The 22,281-nt window shown below is 44.5% G+C and overlaps 1 protein-coding gene across 1 annotated transcript; it reads left to right on the plus strand.

Moving 5' to 3' along the window:
• The first annotated feature begins 7,806 nt into the window (after positions 1-7,806).
• LOC136498084 (sialyltransferase-like protein 3) lies at positions 7,807-9,438 on the plus strand. The gene has a single exon (XM_066494023.1). The coding sequence runs from the start codon at positions 7,863-7,865 to the stop codon at positions 9,015-9,017; it is 1,155 nt and encodes a 384-aa protein (XP_066350120.1). The 5' UTR covers positions 7,807-7,862; the 3' UTR covers positions 9,018-9,438.
• Positions 9,439-22,281: the final 12,843 nt, after the last annotated feature.

Raw genomic sequence — 22,281 nt, forward strand, 5'->3', positions numbered from 1 at the left:
AACAGAAGTATTGGATAAATTTAAGATATTTAAGACAGAAGTTAAAAACCAACACAATTTAAAAATTAAGATAGTTAGGTCCGACTGTGGGGGGAGTACTACGGTTGGCATACCCCATATGGCCAAGTTCCTAGACCTTTTGCAAGGTTCTTATAGGAGAATGGCATAGTAGCCTAGTATTCTACACCGAGCGAACCTCAGCAGAATGGAGTAGCTGAAAGGCGCAATCATACCCTGATGAATATGGTGCGCAGTATGATAAGTTACTCCACCTTACCGTTGAGCCTGTGGATGGAGGCGTTAAAAACCGCCATTCATATTCTCAATAGAGTACCAAGTAAGTCGGTGCCCAAAACACCGTATGAGTTGTGGACAGGAAGAGTACCCTCAATAAACCACTTACGTATGTGGAGAAGTCCTGCTGAGGCTAAAGTATTTAACCCAAATATTGGGAAACTAGATCCCAAAACAGTAAGTTGCCATTTCATTGGCTACCTAGAAAAGTCAAAAGGTTTTCGTTTCTACTGTCCAGACAGACATACATAGTTTGTGGAAACGAGACACGCTGTCTTCCTAGAGGATGAAATGATGAGGAGGAGCATGATAGCTCGAGAAATTGACCTTGAAGAGAAGCAGGTGTATGCGCCCACTCTAATGATTCATGAGCCATTTTTCTCACTACCTACTGCCGCTGCACCAACAGTACAAGATACTGTGGTGCCAGCACCTGTTGTTATTGTGCCTGTGGCAACAATAAATGATGATGAGAAACCTGTTCTTCAGGATCCTATAGAACCTATTGCCACACATGAGGGGGAGCAACAACAGCTTCAAATAGAAGATGTGCCAAATGTGGAAACCCCTAGAATGTCTCAAAGAGTTAGAAAATCAGCTATTCCTGCTGACTATGAAGCATAAAATACTGAGGAATTTCAAATGGAGGATGATCCCACCTCATTTGAAGAAGCCATGAGAAGTGATTATTCATCAAAGTGGCTTGAGGCTATGGAAGATGAAATGAAATCTATGAATGCCAATAAAATTTAGGACTTGGAAATAATTCCTAAAAAAGCCAAAATAGTAGGCTGTAAATGGGTCTATAAAACAAAACTTGACTCTCAAGGGAATATAGAGAGATATAAAGCACGACTTGTGGCAAAAGGCTCCACATTACGATGACTTGTGGCAAATGGTTTTTATAATGGCATTAGTGGCACATTACGATTTAAAATTACATCAGATGGATGTAAAGACGGCATTTCTCAACGGTGACTAGAGGAAAATGTTTATATGGCACAACCGAAAGGTTTTGTCGTGGAATGAAAAGATCGAATGGGATGCCGCCTAAAGAAATCCATTTATGGATTAAAACAAGCGTCAAGACAGTGGTACTTGAAGTTTGATCAAACAATAAGGAATTTTAGGTTTAAATATAATATAGAGGACAATTGTGTCTTTACAAAGTTTAAGAATGAGAAGTTTATCTTCCTTGTCCTGTATGTGGATGATATTTTACTTGCTAGTATTGATGTCAGTCTGCTACTGGAGACAAAGAAGTTTTTGTCCTCAAAATTTGATATGAAAGATCTTGGTGATGCTTCGTTCGTTCTAGGGATCGAGATTCACCGAGATAGAAGTAAAGGGATATTAGGACTGTCACAAAAGACATACGTAGAAAATATCTTAAAGAAATTCAGTATGCACAAATGTAGTTCATCACCTACTCCTATAGTCAAGGGCGATAAATATGGGGATTTTCAATGCCCCAGGAACCAACATGAGACCGATCAAATAAAAGCGGTTCCATATGCTTCAGTTGTCGAAAGCTTACAATATACTCAAATATGTACGCGCCCTGACTTGGCATTTGTTACCGGGTTACTTGGTAGATTCCAGAGCAATCCTAGAACAGAACACTGAAAATTGGTAAAGAAAGTCTTACGTTATTTGCAAAGAACGAAATGCCTCATGATGACGTATAGAAGATCTAATTCACTCCATATAGTGGGATATTCAGATTCTGATTATGCGGGAGATGATAGAAAATCCACGTCTGGATATGTATTCACTCTCGCAGGGGGAGCTATTTCATGAAAAAGCTCAAAGTAAACCGTCACCACATCGTCCACAATGTATGTCGAGTTTGTAGTGTGTTATGAGGCAACGAGACAGGTGAATTGGCTAAAGAAGTTTATACCCGGTTTGAAGGTGGTTGACGACATCTATAGACCACTTAAGTTATACTGCGATAATAATCCAGCAGTACAGTATGCTCACAATAATAAGTCAAGTGGTGCTGCCAAACACATTGACATAAAGTATTATGTTGTGAAAGATAAAGTCCGGGATCAAGTCATAAGTCTTGAGCATATAAGTACCGAAAAAATGCTCACGTATCCGCTTACAAAAGGCTTACCACCCAACGTGTTTAGAGAACATATAGCCAGCATGGGTTTAAGGAAAAGCCTATAATTCCTGGACAAAAAAAGGCCCAAAGATAAGTATCTATTTCAGAACAGAGTGGTGTGTTGTAGCTGTTAAATCTATCGGCAATGGATCGTGACGATGAGACATGCTCTATGCGCTAATCTATAATGAAATGAACAAAAGTAAATGATATGAAAGTAAAAGATGGAAAGAGATCAAATGAGAGATTGTTAGATTGATCTCTAATCCTAACTGGATCCAACGGTCTAGTTGGGCCTTTGATTCGCGCCCTAATCGGGGGCACCCAGCCCACCATGGCTGGAGGGCCCCTGTTACACTGCGCTATAAAAAGAGGTGGGGGCCGGCGGCTCTTATCACGAGGTTGACCTGAGCCGATCTCCCCACCGACACCAAAACCCTAATCCTATCAGAGAGGGGCGCAGCCAGTGACGGAAAGCCACTAGCCGCGAAGCCCGCTCCATCGACGTCGACGTCTTCATCGCCCTCTTCACCGACCGTCGCTGCCCGTGCGCAGACTACATCAACGAACGTGATGGCGTCCACTAAACCCACCCCCTCTGCAGTGTCAGGTTCAACACCTTCTCCCTTCCCTCTCTGTCTCTCTAGTTCTACATGTATTAGAATGTACTGTGTCTTTTATCCCGAATAAAATCACTCTACCGGCTAGATCTATGATCCTAGTGATCATATAGAACTAACAATGGCCAGTGCCACACCTCGCCCTACCGAGCGCTCCGCCCCTCAACTTACGTCCACTCGATGATGCAGCACACGTAGGTTTTTCGAAAGCGTGAAGTCGTTGATTGCAAAAGAATATAAATTGTTTGAGTAATCAATATAACTCTATCCTCTTTTTGGAAAAAAAAAAGTTTATCCCTAGTTGAGTTTTTTGACACTAGGCAAGTTCTATGTTTAAATCATGACTTTGCCCCTGCTCATAGTCTCGTAGGTATAGAAAATACGACATAAGTATCTTTTTTTTTGCTATGGACGAGGGATTATATTAAAATTTGGCACACTACATCCCTAGTCACATGTGAAAAAAATCTAAAATAAAAAATACATAATATTATATCTAGATTTTTTCATAGTTTTCTTCCCCAATGGCTTCCCTCGAACGCTGGAGCCAAAGTGCAGCCCTTATGGCGAATCCAACGACCAACCCCAAAATATTGGACATGCTGCAAGATCCAACGCTTCGGAACCAGTCCAAAACGCATCTGAATCGATGAAAGAATATCAGCAGCAACGTTGGGTACAACATAGTTTGCTGATTCATCACTTCCAAACCTTGATCTCTCCACAACCATTGACGATGAGATCGATGGCCTGGAGTAGTTATCCTCGTTGGGAGCGCCAAAAAGCACCCCTCCCCTTGCATATAAAAACCATCGATTGGCCGTCTGCCGATGAAATCGACGCTTGCAACGACGATTTCGTCGTGGTAATCATCGAAGTCATCGTAGAAATCACGATCCCAACTGAAAATCATCTGATTTTGCCGAAGGATTTATTTAGGCTAAACCCTAAACAACTAGATATAAAACTGCAGAAAAAAGGATGGGTTCCCTCCCCTTCTTGTCCCTAGCAGACGCATCTGAGAGGAAGAAGGAGAGAGGCCCTGGGCGCTGCGGCGACAGCGTCGGTGGCGAGGAACAGGAGATGCAGCAGACGGCGTGGTGACGGCGGCTCGCATACACCCTGACCTAAGTCTATCATTAGCCGTCAATGACAACTCAAATCATAGATAAACCAAATATTACACAAATTTGACGCAATTGCACATGCGCTTCCCTTGGCTATGGGGTAGGGCAACGACGATGCGAGAGCGAGACACAGAGTTATCCGCCAGTGCGTTCTCGGTTCTGCCTCTCTTTTCCAGCAGCTCTACTTCAGGAGTTGTCTTTTCCTTCTACTCGGTTGCCCTCGCCCTCAGCCATCTGAGAAAACTCTGCACTTTCATTTCCTCCAAGCTGGTTTGTCGTGGTTTCAGATTTATATCCATACACGCCAGCTCGTTTTGCGAGGTTGATCTAGGCGCTAGTCTGCTAAGCCTATGCATCCGTGAAGAAAAGAACTAACTCTTTCGCACTGGCTGCCTTGATGCTATCAGAAATTCTTTCTTGTGAACTGTAATCGCTAAAAGGCAGACGGGGACGGAGACGGTAACGCGGTCAACCATGACGCGGCGGCGGCGGCGGCGGCTGGCCTTCCGCGTGGAATTACTTGCTCCACACATGCATATCTTCCTCGGCAGGCTATAACACGGGAAATTTTCTCCGGCCCATGCACAACCGCTGGAGTAACAGTGAGTCAGTGACGACCTGGATGCGAGAACGGAGATTGGAGGAGCTCCTAACTCGAGTCCACTTATCCACAGTCAACATGTTTTTTTAGTATTTTTTGTTATGACGAGGGGCGGTTGGACAACATGATTGGCACGGCACCACACGTTTGGCGCGTTCACGGGCTACACTTCACCATCCAATCAATCCATAGACAAAAGGTGTTTGCATTGCAACATCAAAATCTACCCGTCGTCCGCTTAATAGATTTAAATACATGAACTTTTTATGGTGTGTCATTAGGTACCGGACCTTAAAATATATTTATGTAGGTCATTAAACATAGCAAATGGTAACTACATGTCCATATTACCCCTATGTCACTATGTCAGCACCTTGCTACCTAAGTGCCAAGGCTAATATAAATAATGTATCACAAAAAAAAAATAGGCTAATATAAATAACGACCCATTAGGTCCACATGTCAGAGCGTTTGGATACCCTCTCTTAAACTTTAGTTCATATCATATTGAATGTTTGGACACTAATTTAGAGTATTAAACATAGACTAATTACAAAACTAATTACACAGATAGAGACTAATTTGCGAGACGAACCTATTAAGCCTAATTAGCTCATGTTTTGATAATCATGTGCTACAGTAACATGTGCTATTGATAGATTAATTAGGATTAATAGATTGGTGTCGTAAATTAGTCTCCATCTGTGCAATTAGTTTTATAATTAGCTCATATTTAGTTATCTTAATTAGCATCTAAATGTCCGATGTGATAAGGACTAAACTTCGGTCCCTGGATCACATCCCACCATTCGCCTCTACCCGCACTGGCCACTCATCCCTGACCATGGTCGACGGCGAGGAAGCATCGCCAAGCGCCATCGAAAGCTAGAGAGAGAAGAGGCAAGGAGAGAACCCGGCTTGATCCGCTTCTTTTTTCATCCGGAACAGTGTTTTCCTCTCACAAATTCCTCCAGATTCATCCAAATTACTCCAAAATTCCTCCAAGCGAACGGGGGTGTGGATGAAATGTGGATCCTACAGATTAATATTCACATCAGTACGACACATAGGCAGTTAGGTGCCGACATGGATAATATGGACATGCGATGTATCATTGGATAAGTCTAGTGACCCAGAAATAGTCTTTTAAGTTCATGGACGATACACCGTGGCAAGATTACGAAGGGTGGCTTGTATTTAACTCTAAATTATACCTGTAGACATATACATTGTAAATTATGTTTTAGTTTAAATCTTGTGAGTTAGAGCGTTGTAGAACGAATACTACTTGATTAATTATTCGAAAATGCTTGTTGTAGGGCATCCATTCATCCGGATGGACCCCTCCGCACTCGTTCCGTGCGCCCCGCTTGCCCATGCCGTTATTGCCGCTCGCTCCGCACATCCCGCGCACCCAGCGCCCTACTCGCCCACGTCGCTCGGTCCGCGCGCCCCACGCCATTGCTCGCTCCCGGCCACGTGGATTCGCCCAGCCGTCGCACGCCCTACCTGCCGCGGGCGTCTCGCAGGGCTGCCTCCACCGTGTCAGTTCAACACAACGCTCGCGTCATGTTGTGCTGAAAACGCGTGTTGCAAACGTATGTTACAGGTGTTTTAGATATTTCAGATGTATGTTTCAGGTGTTTCGAATGGATGTTGCAAAGGTAGATCCGGATGATGCACATGTTGCAATGGCTATATATATATGTTGCAAGAGTTTATTTAAAATGTTTCATCTGTTTTAGACGTATGTTGCAAATGTTATAACTGAATGTTGCATATGTTGCAAAAGTGTATGTTTCATCTGTTTTCATACGTACGTTGCAATTATTTCATCCGAGTGTTGCAAAAGTAGATCTAGATGTAGGGTAAGAGAGCTAGCACGGGAGCCATGGCGGCATCGACTGGTAAGCTGGACGCAGCGGGCCACGTCCGCGCTGTCTTACGTGGCTCTAGAGTGGGTCCTCATCGCGCTGCTCCTAATCAACGGCTTGCTCGCCTACGCAATCGCCAGGTTCGTGGACTACATCGGCCGCAGTCTGGCACGAGCGAGGGAGCTTATAGTCGAGCGTGGGCACAGGTGGACGCCGCGTCCGAAGCGAGGATGGGCGCAGGCGCTGCGTCGGGTGCAGATGCTGGAGCCGCATCCGGACGTCGCCGTCCCATTCGGACGTCCGGGCGCTAGTTTCGCCCTTAATTATTTGTTGTTGTGTTTCTTATAGTCCTTGGAAGTTGGAGCTATACTGGGTAGTAGGAGGTAACAGGATACAGAAATGGAAACAAAGTTCTCAGGATCACATCCAAAGATTCTACGGCTCCAACATGAAAAGTGTTATAAAAAACCAAAAAAAGGTGTGTAGCTGTAAGATGGATCGGTACTGGACTGATGCGGTGCAGGGGAATGTCTCAATCCGCAGTTCGTGTTAGACCGCCGATATCCTTTCCACCCGACGTGCCGGCAACGGCGAAGTTGCAGGATTCCATCCATCACCTTCCACCGTGCTGATGATGCCGACCCTCCCCACACGTCTTTCTTTCTTCTTTTTTTTCGGTAATGATTGGACACAGCCAGCCACACTAGTTGATCACGGCCAAGAAAACACGGGCGCCCGGGGGAGGCGGCGTTTGGAACCTTCGCTAACCCTATCACCGCATCGGTTGCCCCCACATGAACCTGCCGCAACTTGCAAGGAGGAGGAAGTCGATTAGTTTACGCATCCATTAACCGCCAAGGTCTAAGCAACACGATCGAGGTGGTACGAGTACGACGATCTCCGTCGTCCATCGCGTTCGCGCTAAGTCATCCGCGGCGTTGAGCTGGGCTTGGGAGAAGACGCAAAGCTGGAAGCAGCGAGACCGGACGTGCGCAGGGCTTGATTGGAACGCCGTCTTCCAATCTTGACGAATCGTGGGCCACATGAGAGCGACCATCGGCTTCACTGGATGGGTGCCTGCCGGCCGAGCGAACTTCGAACGGATTCACGTGCCGTATATACTCCATCGGTGCTAATGGTTTATATATATCAGCAAATAAAAAGCGCCCACGCAAACGTGGAAGCTTAACTAGCTTGGTAGCCGGGTACGCACGTACGTGCTTTGCTTGCAAGATGAAGAGGCAGTGGAGCCACCCGTCGGTCGTGCTCCCGCTGCTGATCGCCGGCTTCCTGCTCCTCACGTTCCGGTGCTCCCTGCCCCACGCGGCGCAGCAGGCTTCCAGTTCCAGCCGCCGCGCCGCCGACGACGACGACGCGGGAAGAAGCTACGTCGTCGACGCCAAGCTCGCGGAGCTCGCGGCCGTGGACCCGGCCGCGTCGGCGGTGCTTCGGGCCGCTGAGACGCTGCTGCTGGAGGGGAACCGGACCCTGACGAGGGCTCCCCCGGAGCGCCGGGACGCCGCGGTGCGCGGCCTCCGCGACTGGCTCGGCAGGCAGCGGTTCGAGCCGCAGGTGATGGCCGAGCTCGTGGACCTCATCAAGCGCCCCATCGACCGGTACTACGCCGCCGGGGCGACGGACGGCGACGACGACGTGCCAGTGCGGCCGTACGCGTCGTGCGCCGTGGTCGGCAACAGCGGCATCCTGCTGGCGCTGGAGCGCGGCGCGCTCATCGACAGCCACGACCTGGTCATCCGGCTCAACAACGCGCCCGCGGGCGGCAGGCTCGCGCGCCACGTGGGCGCCAGGACCGGCCTGGCGTTCCTCAACAGCAACGTGCTGAGCGGGTGCGCGGGCGCGCCGCGCCTGGCCGGCGCCGCTGGCTGCCGGCGCTGCCGCGCCGCCTACGGCGACCGCGTGCCCATACTCACCTACATGTGCAACGCCGCGCACTTCGTGGAGCACGCGGTGTGCAGCGCCGACGCCGAAGACGGCGCGGCGCCGGCTCCGGTGATCGTGACGGACCCGCGGCTGGACGCGCTGTGCGCGCGGATCGTCAAGTACTACTCGCTGCGCCGGTTCGTGCGCGAGACGGGGCGGCCCGCCGAGGAGTGGGGCGCGCGGCACGAGGAGGGCATGTTCCACTACTCGTCGGGGATGCAGGCCGTGGTGGCCGCGGCGGGCGTGTGCGGCCGGGTCTCCGTGTTCGGGTTCGGCAAGGAGCCCGGCGCGCGGCACCACTACCACACGCTGCAGCGCGGGGAGCTGGACCTGCACGACTACGAGGCCGAGTACGAGTTCTACCGGGACCTCGAGGAGCGGCCGGAGGCGATACCCTTCCTGCAGGACTCCGGCTTCAGGCTGCCGCCGGTCGTCGTCTACCGCTGACGACCATTGATTCAAATCAACGGCCGTGTCAGTCAGCGCCGACGTACATACTCCATTGGTTTTTGACAAATTTTGCTACTCGATCAATCAAAACGTGTTGTACAAAAGCGCAAGATGGAACCCAAATATGTTTTGCATCACTGGAAAAGAAAATTTGCATGCTCATGGGAGCGTCTGGGTCAAGTCGCTTGCAATCTTGCTCAGGTCGTTACCGGAACCGGTCGTGAACTGAATACTTATGGCCTATGGTTGACTTGACAAGCAAGCCTCTCCAAAGTCTGGCAGGTGTCACCGTGTCATGCACTCATGCTCGATTGGCTTGACTGGGGGTCTGCAATTGCTCGGCCAAGTTTCGTAGTCCGCTCTCGGGTCTCGGCTGAGCACAGAAAGGCCAAAGTGGATAGGCAAGGCCGTCTCATCTCTGGACTCTGTCCCCGAATGACTGTGGCCCATGAGAAATTGAATGAGCTTCTGCTACGGGAGAAAATATTTGGTTTAGGGCCGAGATGTAGTTTTAGAAAGAGTAAAATGCACAATTAGTACATAAACTTGGCACATGGGTGTGCTTAGGTACATCATCTCTCTAAATGTACATATAAATTCAATAACTTGGTGGGTGGATGAACAACTGCTCACATACGTGCATGAGAGGCGTGGGAGACTATGGTAATTATCAGATAGCCCCTTAGTCCTTAATTTCGTCGTTATTTAATCCTGGTTAAATCTGCGTGAGTTTTTTTAGCGCTGTTTGTGAACACAATTATTGGAAAAATAGTGCTTAGCTTAAATATCTAGCTAAATGTAACGTTGTTGGCTAGCTTGTGGTGCAGTCTGTGTTAGACTAATCTTGTCAAGAACTTCACCACCTCGTCCCCTTATCTTCCACTTCTGCTACATCTTCCTCTTGACGTTGCCTTCCCTCTCCCTACATTGGAAAGGAAAGCCTGAGTCCTTGTTCATCTTTTCTTCTTCATTATCTGAATTTGGCATTTCTAGTTCCTCACACATGTCAAAGTCCTCAACTTCTTCCACATTCACTTTCTTGCCTTTATATTGCACCAGGCCGTCGTCCACATCAGAGTCAACATTGTCCTCAAATAAGTCATCATCATCTTGCCCAAACTCATTGTCACTGTCCACAAAATTTCCATCATTTTCAGAACATGAAGCATTAGGTTCAAAATCAAACCCATTGCAATCTACATTATTAATCGAACTCTTTGTCACATCGGATATTCGCATACTAATAATAAAACTAATTACAGAAGTTGTGACTAATTCGCGAGATGAATTTATTAAGACTAATTAATATATCATCAGCACATGTTTACTGTAGCACCACATTGTCAAATCATGGGCTAATTAGGCTTAACAGATTCGTCTCGCAAATTAGTCTCAATCTGTGCAATTAGTTTTGTAATTATTCTATGTTTACTACTCCAAATTAGTGTCCAACATCTGATGTGACAGGGACTAAACTTTAGGAGGTGGGAACCAAACATCCCCTAACTCTATTATAATGTCCGGCAAAAATAGCAGCGACCATTCCTCAGCATCAAAACCATCAAACTAGTCGACCTTTTCATCAACATACACCCTGTTCCTTGCAAGCCCACAAAAAAATCCCCCATGATGTACTTCTACACTGAAAATGATGGATTGCCTACAGTCCAATGACATAAACATGTTCAATATTGGACCTGCAAAATTGGCCTCATACACAAGCTCTAAAACCAGTCACGAAAAAAACACAAATGGTAAACCAATCTAATCTCTCTTGATCTCTTAAAGCGGGTAAAGATTGGCACTCACTATCATCTGGAGTCTGATCACCAGGTTCCCGTCGCCGACCCATTGCTCCAGGGATACGTCTGATCGCTTGTTGGCGGTCGTGCGGTTCCCATAAGAGTTTCACGTTCTCCTCTACCAAAACCCTATACATTTATTATTTGTGCAAAAGTTGGGATGATTAAATAATGATGAAATTAAGGACTGGGCTATCTGATAATTACCATACCCTCCCACGCCTCTCATGCACATATGTGAGCGGTTGTGCACCCACCCGCCAAGTTATTGAATTCATATGTACATTTAGATAGATGATGTACCTAAACACACCCACGTGACAAGTTTATGTACTAATTGTGCATTTTTTAGAAAACTGTGGTGGTTTTATATATGATATAAGCCAAAATATACAAAACCATGGCTTAAAAAAAGAGATCACAGGTGCTAAAACTCTAAAATACTATAATTTTGATAAAACCGTAAAGTAAAAATCACTTCCTCTATTCTAAATTATAAGTCACTTTGATTTTTTGGTATATCTATTTTGCTATGTATCTAGATATAATAATATGTCTAGATATATAACAAAATGGATGAACCATGCTAGTTAAAGCGACTTATAATTTGGAACAGATGGAGTACAAGGTTTGTAATATCCAACCATGCAACAGCTTTTGAAAACCATAGTATTTTACAAAATTGTAGTATGTCCAATACTCAAAAATAGTATTTTGCTTCCAAACGTGGCCCTTTTTCTTCTGCGAGGTAAAAAGAAACATAGGGTATTCTGTAAGTGCATCTACCCCTTTAGTGGGTTTTGGTGAATTGAATGACTACACCATTAAAGGTCTAACAAGTTTGCTAAGTGTTGAACAGAAAATTGAGTTTATTGCATACACTTGTGGACTGTGGAATGAGAAGTGTATATAGGTTCAACAAGAAGGCAAACTTGATGATATTCCACATAATGTTTAAATCAAGACCAAAATTGTGTATTGTTCTGTTGAAAGATCACGGAAACAATATAATTCAAGAGAAAGACAACAATACAAATGGAGTCGATGAAATGGCTTCTATGTTGAGGAATATCATAGTATCATGAGAAAGCAAGCATATTTGGCAAATGTTAAAAGAGACATGAGTTAATGATTTTTGATTGGTCTCAATAATGGCTTGCTTTGCATGAAAAAGAAGAGTTTGATAGTGGATTAGCTTTGATCAAGGATTGGAGAATGAGTCAAGAATGCATAAGTGAAGAAATACCAAGCAAAGGTTTAAATGACAAAGGACACAACTCATATTGGATGTAAGTCAGTCTCTATGTTGGTTTGCTTGTATGGATAAAGATTTGGAAAATCACTTTGCATTGCTTTGATCAAGCTAGAAGTATGAAGATAGATATTGAAGTGAGTATTAGGAGTGTCAAGCCAAAATAAAGAGGATATAAGGAATCATGAATTGGCTTGACCATATTGATGTTGATTCATATATGTCTTTATGTGAATCAAACTAAAGCTTGATTGATCTCAACATTCATATCTAGAAGATATTCAAGCAAGGATCATACTATTGAAGAAATGGGTTTTCAATGGATACTTAATATGATGTGACTTGAGTATGGCTTGATAAGGAAGATAGCAAGGAAAGGGCTTCGAGGGACTAAGCGAAGGTGAAGGACAAGCGATGGCTTGAGGACTGAGGTACCATGGCTAAGGTGAAGAAGAGAGTACTTGCATTGAGTCAAGTAACTAATTAAGCTATGAGGAGTCATATTGTGTTGAGGATCAAATCATTAGTGAAAGTGGTTTGAAGCCATTGAGGTGAACTCATATGTATGGAAATGGTTCAAGTCACATGCTCAAGGTGTGTTTGCTCAAATAGATAAGATAAAGATGATTGCAACCCCTTATGAAGTGATATTGAGAAGAAATAGCATATGAAGACATTGAAGACTCAAGTGGTTAAAATGGTTCAAGTCACATGCTTAAGGCATAATGGGAATGAGGACAATACATTCGATGATGGAGCCCCCTATTATAAAAAGGATGCGGTGACCAACACAAAGGTGTTTAAATTCTTTGATATTTTAAATTTGAGTATAGGAAAAGCCGTAATATAAAGAGGGACACAATACTTAAGTTAACATGTGCTACCAAGTGCTCAAACTTACACATGCATTCTCAGATTCACAACCAAGACAGCCAACACTTCACTCTTACCCTTGCTGTCTTGCCTGGTGCGACACTGCCGCACCTAAAGAGAGGCACTGCCGTACTTGAGCCGTGGCATTGCCGTGACTTAAGTGACCGTTGGGGCTAGGGGGGTATTTATACCTTTCCCCTTCCTCCCCAACATCTCTAGGGAGCACTCCACTCATTCAGCTCATTCAAGAACAGAAGAGAGCAGCTCTCTCTCTCTCCCTCACTCAACATTGGAGCCCCTCAAGCTTCTCTCTTTGATTCTCTTCCAAATCCAAGAGAGTTTGAGCCTCCAAACTGCATTAAAGAGCAGCCCACTAGTAGAGAACAGACCTTTGATCCTCGGCTAAAATAGGCTCTAGTCCCGGAATTTTTTGCGCCCGGGAGTAGAGATATCTTTAGTCCCGGTTGGTGGCTCCAACCGGGACTAAAGGTCCCTGCCCAACGGCTACTGCGCCAGACAGACGTGGCAGGGACCTTTAGTCCCGGTTGGAGCCACCAACCGGGACTAAAGGTATACTTTTACTCCCGGTTGGTGGCTCTAACCGGGAGTAAAGGTCTACTCCCGGGTCGTGGCTGCGCCCGGGGTTGGAAAGTTACCTTTAGTCCCGATTGGATCTATCAACCGGGACTAAATGTTCTCCCTTTATAAATCGGCCGTCTCCTCCTTCCTCCCCGAGCCCGAGCTCAGCACATTTTGAAGCTCACTGCAGTAGTGTTCTTGCTTCCTCCCTCCCTCCATTGTTCCTCCATCCATTCTTCGATTCCTCCGTCGATTCTTCAGTTGTAAAGGTTACCAATCTCATACTCTCATTTTTTACCATTTTCTTATGCCATTTTATTCACTATATATATTTATGGTTCTTTATTGTGTTTTTTTTTTCATTTGTAAGCAATTTGAGCTCAAAATCACTTTAAGCTTGCATATTTACATGAAAGAAGGTTAAAGTATATATAAATATAAAGTTAGAAAATAGTTAGAAAATTATAGCAAATCCTTACTAGTTGAACTTGCGGACCGTGTTCAGGTCGGCGAGGATGTTCTCTGCCGAGCGGTAACGAACGTCAAGGAGGAGCTTTGATTCTACGAGGGAGAGCGATAACGGTCGTGGAAGACCGTGTTCCCTTCCTCGTAGAATCGGAGCTCTTCCTTGACCAAGTACGGTGCCGTCCGGTGGAGAAATCCTCGCCGAGCTGATCACGTAAGCAAGGTCAACTAGTACGGATGGTTATTTATTCACATGTCCCGATATCGTCGTAGTAGTCTGTCAATCACCGTACCTAAACGTAGTATATATAAATAAAAACTTAGAAAATAGTTAGAAAATTATAGAAAATCCGTACTAGTTGAACTTGCGGACCGTGTTCAGCTCGGCAAGCATGTTCTCTGTCGAGCGGTAACGGACATCAAGGAGGAGCTTTGATTCTACGAGGGAGAGCGACAATGGTCGTGGGAGACCGTGTTCCCTTCCTCATAGAATCGGAGCTCTTCCTTGACCAAGTACGGTGCTGTCCGGTGGAGAAATGCTCGCCGAGATGATCACGTAAGCAAGGTCAACTAGTACGGATGGTTATTTATTCACACGTCCCGATATCGTCGTAGTAGTCTGTTATGTGTGTACATTCCCATTCTTCTGTTAATTTGCGGAAATATCATATGAATTACTTACCTGCCGCAGTAAAAGACGAGAACACAATGACCATTAAAAATATCATTGTTTAGAGATCTAGATAATTTTATAGTTTGTTAATTTTATTTGTTTATAAAAGAAGAAATTTATAGTGTATTAAAAAATGAGTATAGAGAGTAGATGGCAACTGCTTCCGGGTCCTCGGCCTCTCATGGGTTTCCAAAGCGACTTAGGCCGGGCCTTCCTCTCATTCCATGCGGCAAGTGTCGTGATGAGATGAAGATTGTGATGGAGTACCGAGTGAAGAAGGAGGGTCCCAACAAGGATCATATCTTCTACAAGTGTCCGGATCGCAATGTGAGTTATTTTATCGTATTTAATGATTATGGTTAGTTTATACCTATTTTCATGATGGTTGTGATTAAAGTTCTAGTTTTTTGTTTTAATTTCAGTGGGATGGCAGTGGACGATGTTCAGGCTTCTACTGGGAGGAAGAGTATGTTGAACTCGTGCAAAAATATCTTGCACAACAGGCAGATACGGCGGCTAATGAGGCAGTGATCCAGTCGAAGAAGCCCAAAGATGTTGCACAATCGGGGGATCTATCTGTTTTAGTTGAGATTGGTCGCGAAATCCTTGTGCTCCTGAAATGTATTTTAGCTTTAGTTCTTTTAGTGGTAGTTGGGATTGTCTACATTGTAGCGATGCTTTCATAAATTTGTATCTTTTGTGGTGGCACGCATGTTGTATAAATAATTAATTATGATCTAGGTTTTAATATGATATTTATGTCATGTAATGCAGATGAGCCGTCATTGGATGTATAATGCTGATCGCCGCTCACAAGAGTTCATTGACGGCGTGCATTCTTTATTACGTGCGGCCGAGACAAACAAACGCGACGGTTTCATGTGCTGCCCATGTGCCATATGTAAGAATACGGTGGAATATCCTTGCTCAAGGACTCTTCATTCACACTTGTTCAAGTCGGGTTTCATGCCAAACTATATTTGTTGGACAAAGCACGGAGAAACCGGTGTTGTAATGGAAGAAGATGAAGAAGAACAATGGGACGACAATGATATTATTCCTGATGGTGCGTGCTTCAATGATACTGCAATGGGAGAAGCTGAAGAAGAGGTAGCCGCAGAAGATGAGCCGGCTGATGATCTTTGTCAGGTCATTCGTGATGCACAAAGAGAATGTGAAAGTGAAAAGGAGAAGATCAAGTTCGAGCGGATGCTAGAAGATCACAAGAAATTGTTGTACCCAACTTGTGATGCAGGGCAGAAAAAGTTGGGAACCACACTAGAATTGCTGCAATGGAAGGCAAAGAATGGTGTATCTGACAAGGGATTTGGAGAGTTACTAAAAATCCAAAAGAAGATGCTTCCAAAGTACAATGAATTGCCCGCCACTACCTACGAAGCAAAACAAGTTGTCTGTCCTATGGGGCTAGAAATAGAGAAGATACATGCATGTCCTAATGACTGCATCCTATACCGTGGCAAAGAGTACGAGAAATTGGATGCATGCCCGGTATGCCATGCGTCGCGGTATAAGATCAGGCGAGATGACCCTGGTGATGTTGAGGGCGAACGTCCACGTAAGAAAATCCCTGCCAAGGTTATGTGGTATGCTCCTATAATACCACGCTTGAAACGTCTGTTCAGAAACAAAGAACATGCAAAATTGTTACGATGGCACAAAGAAGACCGTAAGGTAGACAATATGTTGAGACACCCTGCTGATGGGTCCCAGTGGAGAGCAATCGATAGAGAATTCCTGGAGTTTGCAAATGACGCAAGAAACTTAAGGTTTGCTTTAAGTACAGATGGTATCAATCCTTTTGGAGAGCAGAACAGTAGTCATAGCACTTGGCCTGTTACTCTAAGTATCTACAACATTCCTCCTTGGTTATGCATGAAGCGGAAGTTCATTATGATGCCTGTGCTCATCCAAGGCCCGAAGCAACCTGGCAATGACATCGATGTGTACCTGAGACCACTTATTGATGAACTTCTCATTTTGTGGAATAAAGAAGGTGTACGTGTGTGGGATGAGTACAAACAGGAACACTTTGATCTGCGAGCATTGTTGTTCGTAACAATCAATGATTGGCCTGCTCTAAGTAATCTTTCAGGACAGTCAAACAAGGGATATAATGCATGCACACACTGCTTCGGTGATATTAGAGGTGTATTCTTGAAAAAATGTCGAAAGGTCGTGTACCTTGGCCATCGTCGATTTCTTCCTGCAAATCACCCCGTAAGAAAGAAAGGTAAGCATTTTAAAGGGAAAGCAGACCACCTGACCAAGCCTCGCAACCGAACCGGTGAGGATGTACTCGATATGGTCAATGATGTGAAAGTCGTCTTTGGAAAAGGACATGGAAGCCAACCTATTCCGAAAGACGCTAACGATCACGCACCCATGTGGAAGAAAAAGTCCATATTTTGGGACCTACCCTATTGGCAAGTCCTGGAGGTCCGTAGCTCGATCGACGTGATGCACCTGACGAAGAATCTTTGTGTGAACCTGCTAGGCTTTATGGGTGTGTATGGAAAGCCTAAGGACACATTTGAAGCACGACAGGACCTGCGTTGTTTGAGAGAAAGAGACAACCTGCATCCAGAGAAGACAGATGATGGACGCCATTACTTACGTCCTGCTAGCTACACTCTAAGCAAAGAGTAGAAGGAAATCATGTTTGAATGCTTAAACAACATCAAGGTACCATCTGGATTCTCCTCGAATATAAAGGGTATTATAAATGTGACAGAGAAGAAATTCTATAACTTAAAGTCCCATGACTGTCACGTTCTCATGACGCAATTACTTCCAGTTGCATTAAGACCAGAATCACTCGAGTGGGGAGAACGTGCAAAGAATTGGTTTTTTGCTCATGGGGGAACACTAGACCAGGAGACAGGGAAGTGCGTTTATGGCGCAAGACTGCAAGAAGCAGCAGAAAGATTGTTTTATGCTCAGAGAGCTGCTGCTAGTGGTGAGTTCAGGCCCAACAGAGAGAAGGATGAGCTGACATACGCCATCGGGACTATTGAACATGGTGGCCGAACTAGAGGCAAAGGAAGTGTCTCGTGGGAGCATGGATTCCCTCAGGACAGACCTTCCTACAGAAGTCGCCAGAGAAAGAAGGAAGAAGAGGCACACCGGCTCCAGAGGTTGGAGGAAGCGGTGCGTGAAGCACAGGAGCGGGAAAAAAACCTTGAAGCGAGAATGCAGGAGGAAATCAAAAGGCAAGTGCAAATAGTAGTGAGTGCAAGCAAGCAGGCATCAGAGCCAGGAATCAACATTAGCCAATCTGTTCAGTTGAAAAGCAGCTGCGCTTCCACGGAGATACCAAATCAAGGGGACACAGGACTGCGCTTCCCTGTGGATGACGTCACTGAACCTTGTACAACGTGTGAGCTACACATTCCGAAGGAGAATTCCACAATCAAGGTGGCTATCGGTCTTGTTAATCCTATCGACCGAACCAAGACACCAAGGATTCATGGGAATATAATCCAAGAAGGATATGCCACCATCTCGGTAGATAAAGCTGAAAAAGGTTTTAGTGATTTGCCTCTTGACATTCCTGGAGGTGATGGCGAGAAGACTCTAGGAGAAGCGGAGAAGACATTCATTCTATGGCGCAAGCGCTACATCATCATTCCAGGGATGTCGGCTCCACCTCCTTCTGAACTACCTCACCATAGGTACGTGCGGATGAAAACACTACATCATTAATTTGTATTGGCTTAAATAATTAACAATCTGCTCATAATAATATGTCATTCCTTTTTTTGTAGCAGATCCTCCCCCAACCTAAATCCAATTGTTCAATCGCCAGATCATCATAGTGCTCTGTACGATGACATTGTGTTGGAAGACGAGGCTGCATCCACACCCTCTCCAAGGAGGTCTCCAACGCCACAGCCGCCACCTCCAAGGAGGTCTCCAACGCCGCTGCCAACACCTCCAAGGAGGTCTCCAACGCCTCCCCCGCCCCCGCCTACCAAGAAGCCTAGCAAGAGGCCAGCCCCTCAAACGAAGAATCAGTCCCCGCCTGCAAAGAAAGCCACCGTGAAACCAAGGGCTATTCCCAAAATAATATCTGAAGAGAAGGAAGAAGGAACTGATGCATATAAAAAAGACATGTCTAGATTCTATGACAAACTTAAAATGAATCAAGAAGCAAGGAGAAACCCAGAGAAACCGTACTTCTTCGTAGCTCCGGATATTTTAAGAAAAAAGGTGACTTCTTACCAGCATCAACAGCGGGAATCTCGTAAGCCGTCCAAATCAACGTTATCAGACTATGACCGCACTCTCACCAAGTCAATTGAGGCGGCACAGAAAAAGAAGCGGGCAGGGAAAGGAGTTGCCCAACTCGGACAACAAGCGCACCAATCAATCCCCCCGCTAGTTGTTGGTAATGAATATGGTTCGAATTTAGGATTAATGCATCAGGCAAACATACCTCCGGATGTCGATTTGGATCACCTTGGTGAATTTCTTGATGAGACTGGTCTCGACCTTTACCAGATGTTTGGTGATGGAAAAATTGAGAGTGCGGCGGAGGTTGATATTTGGAAGAAAAAATTTGTACTAGGCCAGAGTCTATACAACCCTCAAGCCTTATCTGATCTGGGGACGCAAATGTACCTGCTAAACAAGTGGTACATGCAGGCGTCTACCAGTGGAGACTTCTGCGTTGGTGTCAGAATTAGAGACGAACATTGGTTCCATGGCGATGATGTTATGTATGTTGACTTTGCAGAATTTCATCAACTATGCCACCTTACCTCTCTGGACAAAGTTATCATTAGCTGCTATTGCCTGTAAGTAATAATTCTTTCGATCTATTATTAAACTCATCATATGTGTGCATATGCATATAAATTATCCTAACAAGTACTATATATATGCAGATTTACAATGACAGAGCTCAGAAAGGAAGGCTGCAATGAAATTGGTTTTGTTGATCCCCATATAGTATTCAAAGACCCAATTACTCCAATGACTAATTGGAAGTCTGAGTCAGAGAGTAACATCATGAACTTCTTAGTGAACCAACGCCACAAGAAGGATATACTCTTTCCCTATAACTTCAAGTGAGTGTTAATCATGTCGATCATAGCCTTAATGGCTCATATGTTGATTCTAGTTAATTAATGAGTGTTATGCGTTATATCCTATAAACACATGCAGCAATCACTGGATATTGATGGACATCGATCTGGTGAAAAGTCACTTGATAATCTATGACTCGATGAGAAAACCACAACAAGACTACCAAGATATGATAGATATTATCCAGAGGTAATTTCGGGATCTCTAGCAACTATATATACACACAAACATGATGATTAACTATATCTGATGACGTGGCAAATTTTTTATTGGGCAGTGTTTGGAAAACCTTTATTGAGAAGCAACACATGGAAAAATGCAAAGCGCCACTGAATGTAATCCCATTGAAAGTAAGTCCCCTGAATCGCATCATCTTTATTAATTAAACATATAGCTTTCACCGGATCACCAGATTGGATGACAAATCTTTTTCTCGTAAAGTGGTGTCTGAGGCAGGAACAGGGGAACAACTACTGTGGTTACTATGTTTGCAAGTTTATCAAGGTGCTCTCCCAAAGAACTCCTACAGAGAGACTCAAAGTACGTTAAAAATACACTATATATTCATTTAATTATTATTATTGATTGTGTTACTATGTCTTTATATATATATATATATATATGTACATATATTAATTTATTTTCCTTTAATTCAAACCTGTAGACTCGATGGTTGGAGGAAAAGGTCATACGGCAAGACCAAATCAAAGCAATTCAAGAGTCTATAGCCGGATTTTTTAATGAGCAGGTCATCGATTCCAAGGGCGAGTTCTACTTCGACCCAACACTGCCATTGAAGCCAAGCTAGAGGATGAGAAGAAACTTGTTATGTCACAACAACTATAATGCAATCTTTTGTAATATATGCACATGAAATAATATAATGTAAAATACACATATGCATGCATGCATGTAAATATATATATGATGCATGCATATATATATATATATATATATATATATATATTTCTATGCTTGAATTGTGTGATTTAATACGTTCATTGTGCTTGAACCGAAACATACTATATGCGCATATAAATGTATAATTAGCAGCGTACAATACGACTTCGAAAACCTATTTTGAAAAGAAAACAAAAAAATGAAAAGAAAAGAAAAAAGAAAAAAACCTTTAGTCCCGGTTCGTATTACCAACCGGGACTAAAGGTGCCGGCCATCGTGGCATGTCAGGAGGCACCTTTAGTCCCGGTTGGTGTTACCCACCGGGACTAAAGGTCCTCCTTTAGTCCCGGTTCCTGACCCGGGACTAAAGGACCCCCCCTTTAGTCCCGGATGCTTGCTCCCGGGTGGGGAACCGGGACTAGAGGGGGTTCCCCACCGGGAGTAAAGCTCGGTTCTCTACCAGTGGCCCCAACTGTTCTTCATCTCCTCGAGCACTTGGTTCATGTTTTGGTCGGTGGTTGTGTTTATTACTTTTGGAGCTTTGCTCCTAGCTAGCTAGAGCATCGCCCGTAGAGCTTGCCAACTTGTGTGGCAGCCTTAGGAGGTTTGTAATCACCCCAAATAGCTAGTGAAATCACCCCTCATCTCAAAAGTTTATTCTCTTGACTTGAGAACGAGGAAAGGGTTGAAAGAGACCCAAAGCCTTTGTGGCAAGCTCAACAACGTGGACATGGGCAAGTCTTAGTGGCAAGTTGAACCACGGGATAAATCGGTGTCTCACTTGTGTTCTTGTAATTTGCATTGCTATACTTGTATTTATGGTGATTCTAGGGTTTGGTCCCGATCTACTTGCTCGTGCACTTTTTCCAACATCCAGGTGGTGGAATAGGCTCTACACTACCCCAGGAACATCAGTAATTTGCTCGATCTACTTTTCCTTGGACAGTTTTTGAATTATAGTTCGAGCTTGTCTACAAGCGCGGTAGTGCTGCACCTTGGGAGCAACAGTGTCGCACCTAGAATTTAACTTCTGCTGTGAGTTTGTTTTAAACAAGCCTATTCACCTCCCCTCTAGGCGACATCAAGGTCGTTTCAATTTGTATCAGAGCTAGGCTCTCAATTTAGGGCTTAACTTCCTTGAGAGACGATATCGACAAGTGAGAAGGTATCTCTAGAACTTCTACTTTTAGATGGCTCAAATTATGCATCTTGGTCCGCTAGTGTGCTTGATGTTTTTAGGGCCATGGGTCCTCATATTGAGTGGATTGTAGATGTAAGCATTTCACCTCCTAATGATGATTTGACCATCTTATCTAAAGAGGAATTGAAATGCTTACAACACAATGCTCAAGCTACTAATTTTTTATTTAGTGTTTTGAGTGAAGATGTTTTTGATGCCATCATATTTGGAGATGATGAACCACTTGATGATGCTCATATCATTTGGACCACACTCAAAGAAAAATATGACAAGTCCAAATTAATGAGAAGTTGCTCTCATTTGAGGAACCACTTGAGGACTGCTCAACTTCATCGACAAATGAAGAGCCTCAAGTGATTCTCCCAAAAGGTCCAAGTGATCATGCCACATCCACTTTCTCACCAACA

This window comes from Miscanthus floridulus, chromosome 12 (genome assembly GCF_019320115.1).
Source record: "Miscanthus floridulus cultivar M001 chromosome 12, ASM1932011v1, whole genome shotgun sequence".
Taxonomy (NCBI): Eukaryota; Viridiplantae; Streptophyta; class Magnoliopsida; order Poales; family Poaceae; genus Miscanthus; species Miscanthus floridulus.

What these genes read in the sequence shown, in the direction of transcription:
- LOC136498084 (XM_066494023.1), top strand. Translation starts at nt 7,863, where the DNA reads ATGAAGAGGCAGTGGAGCCACCCGTCGGTCGTGCTCCCGCTGCTGATC.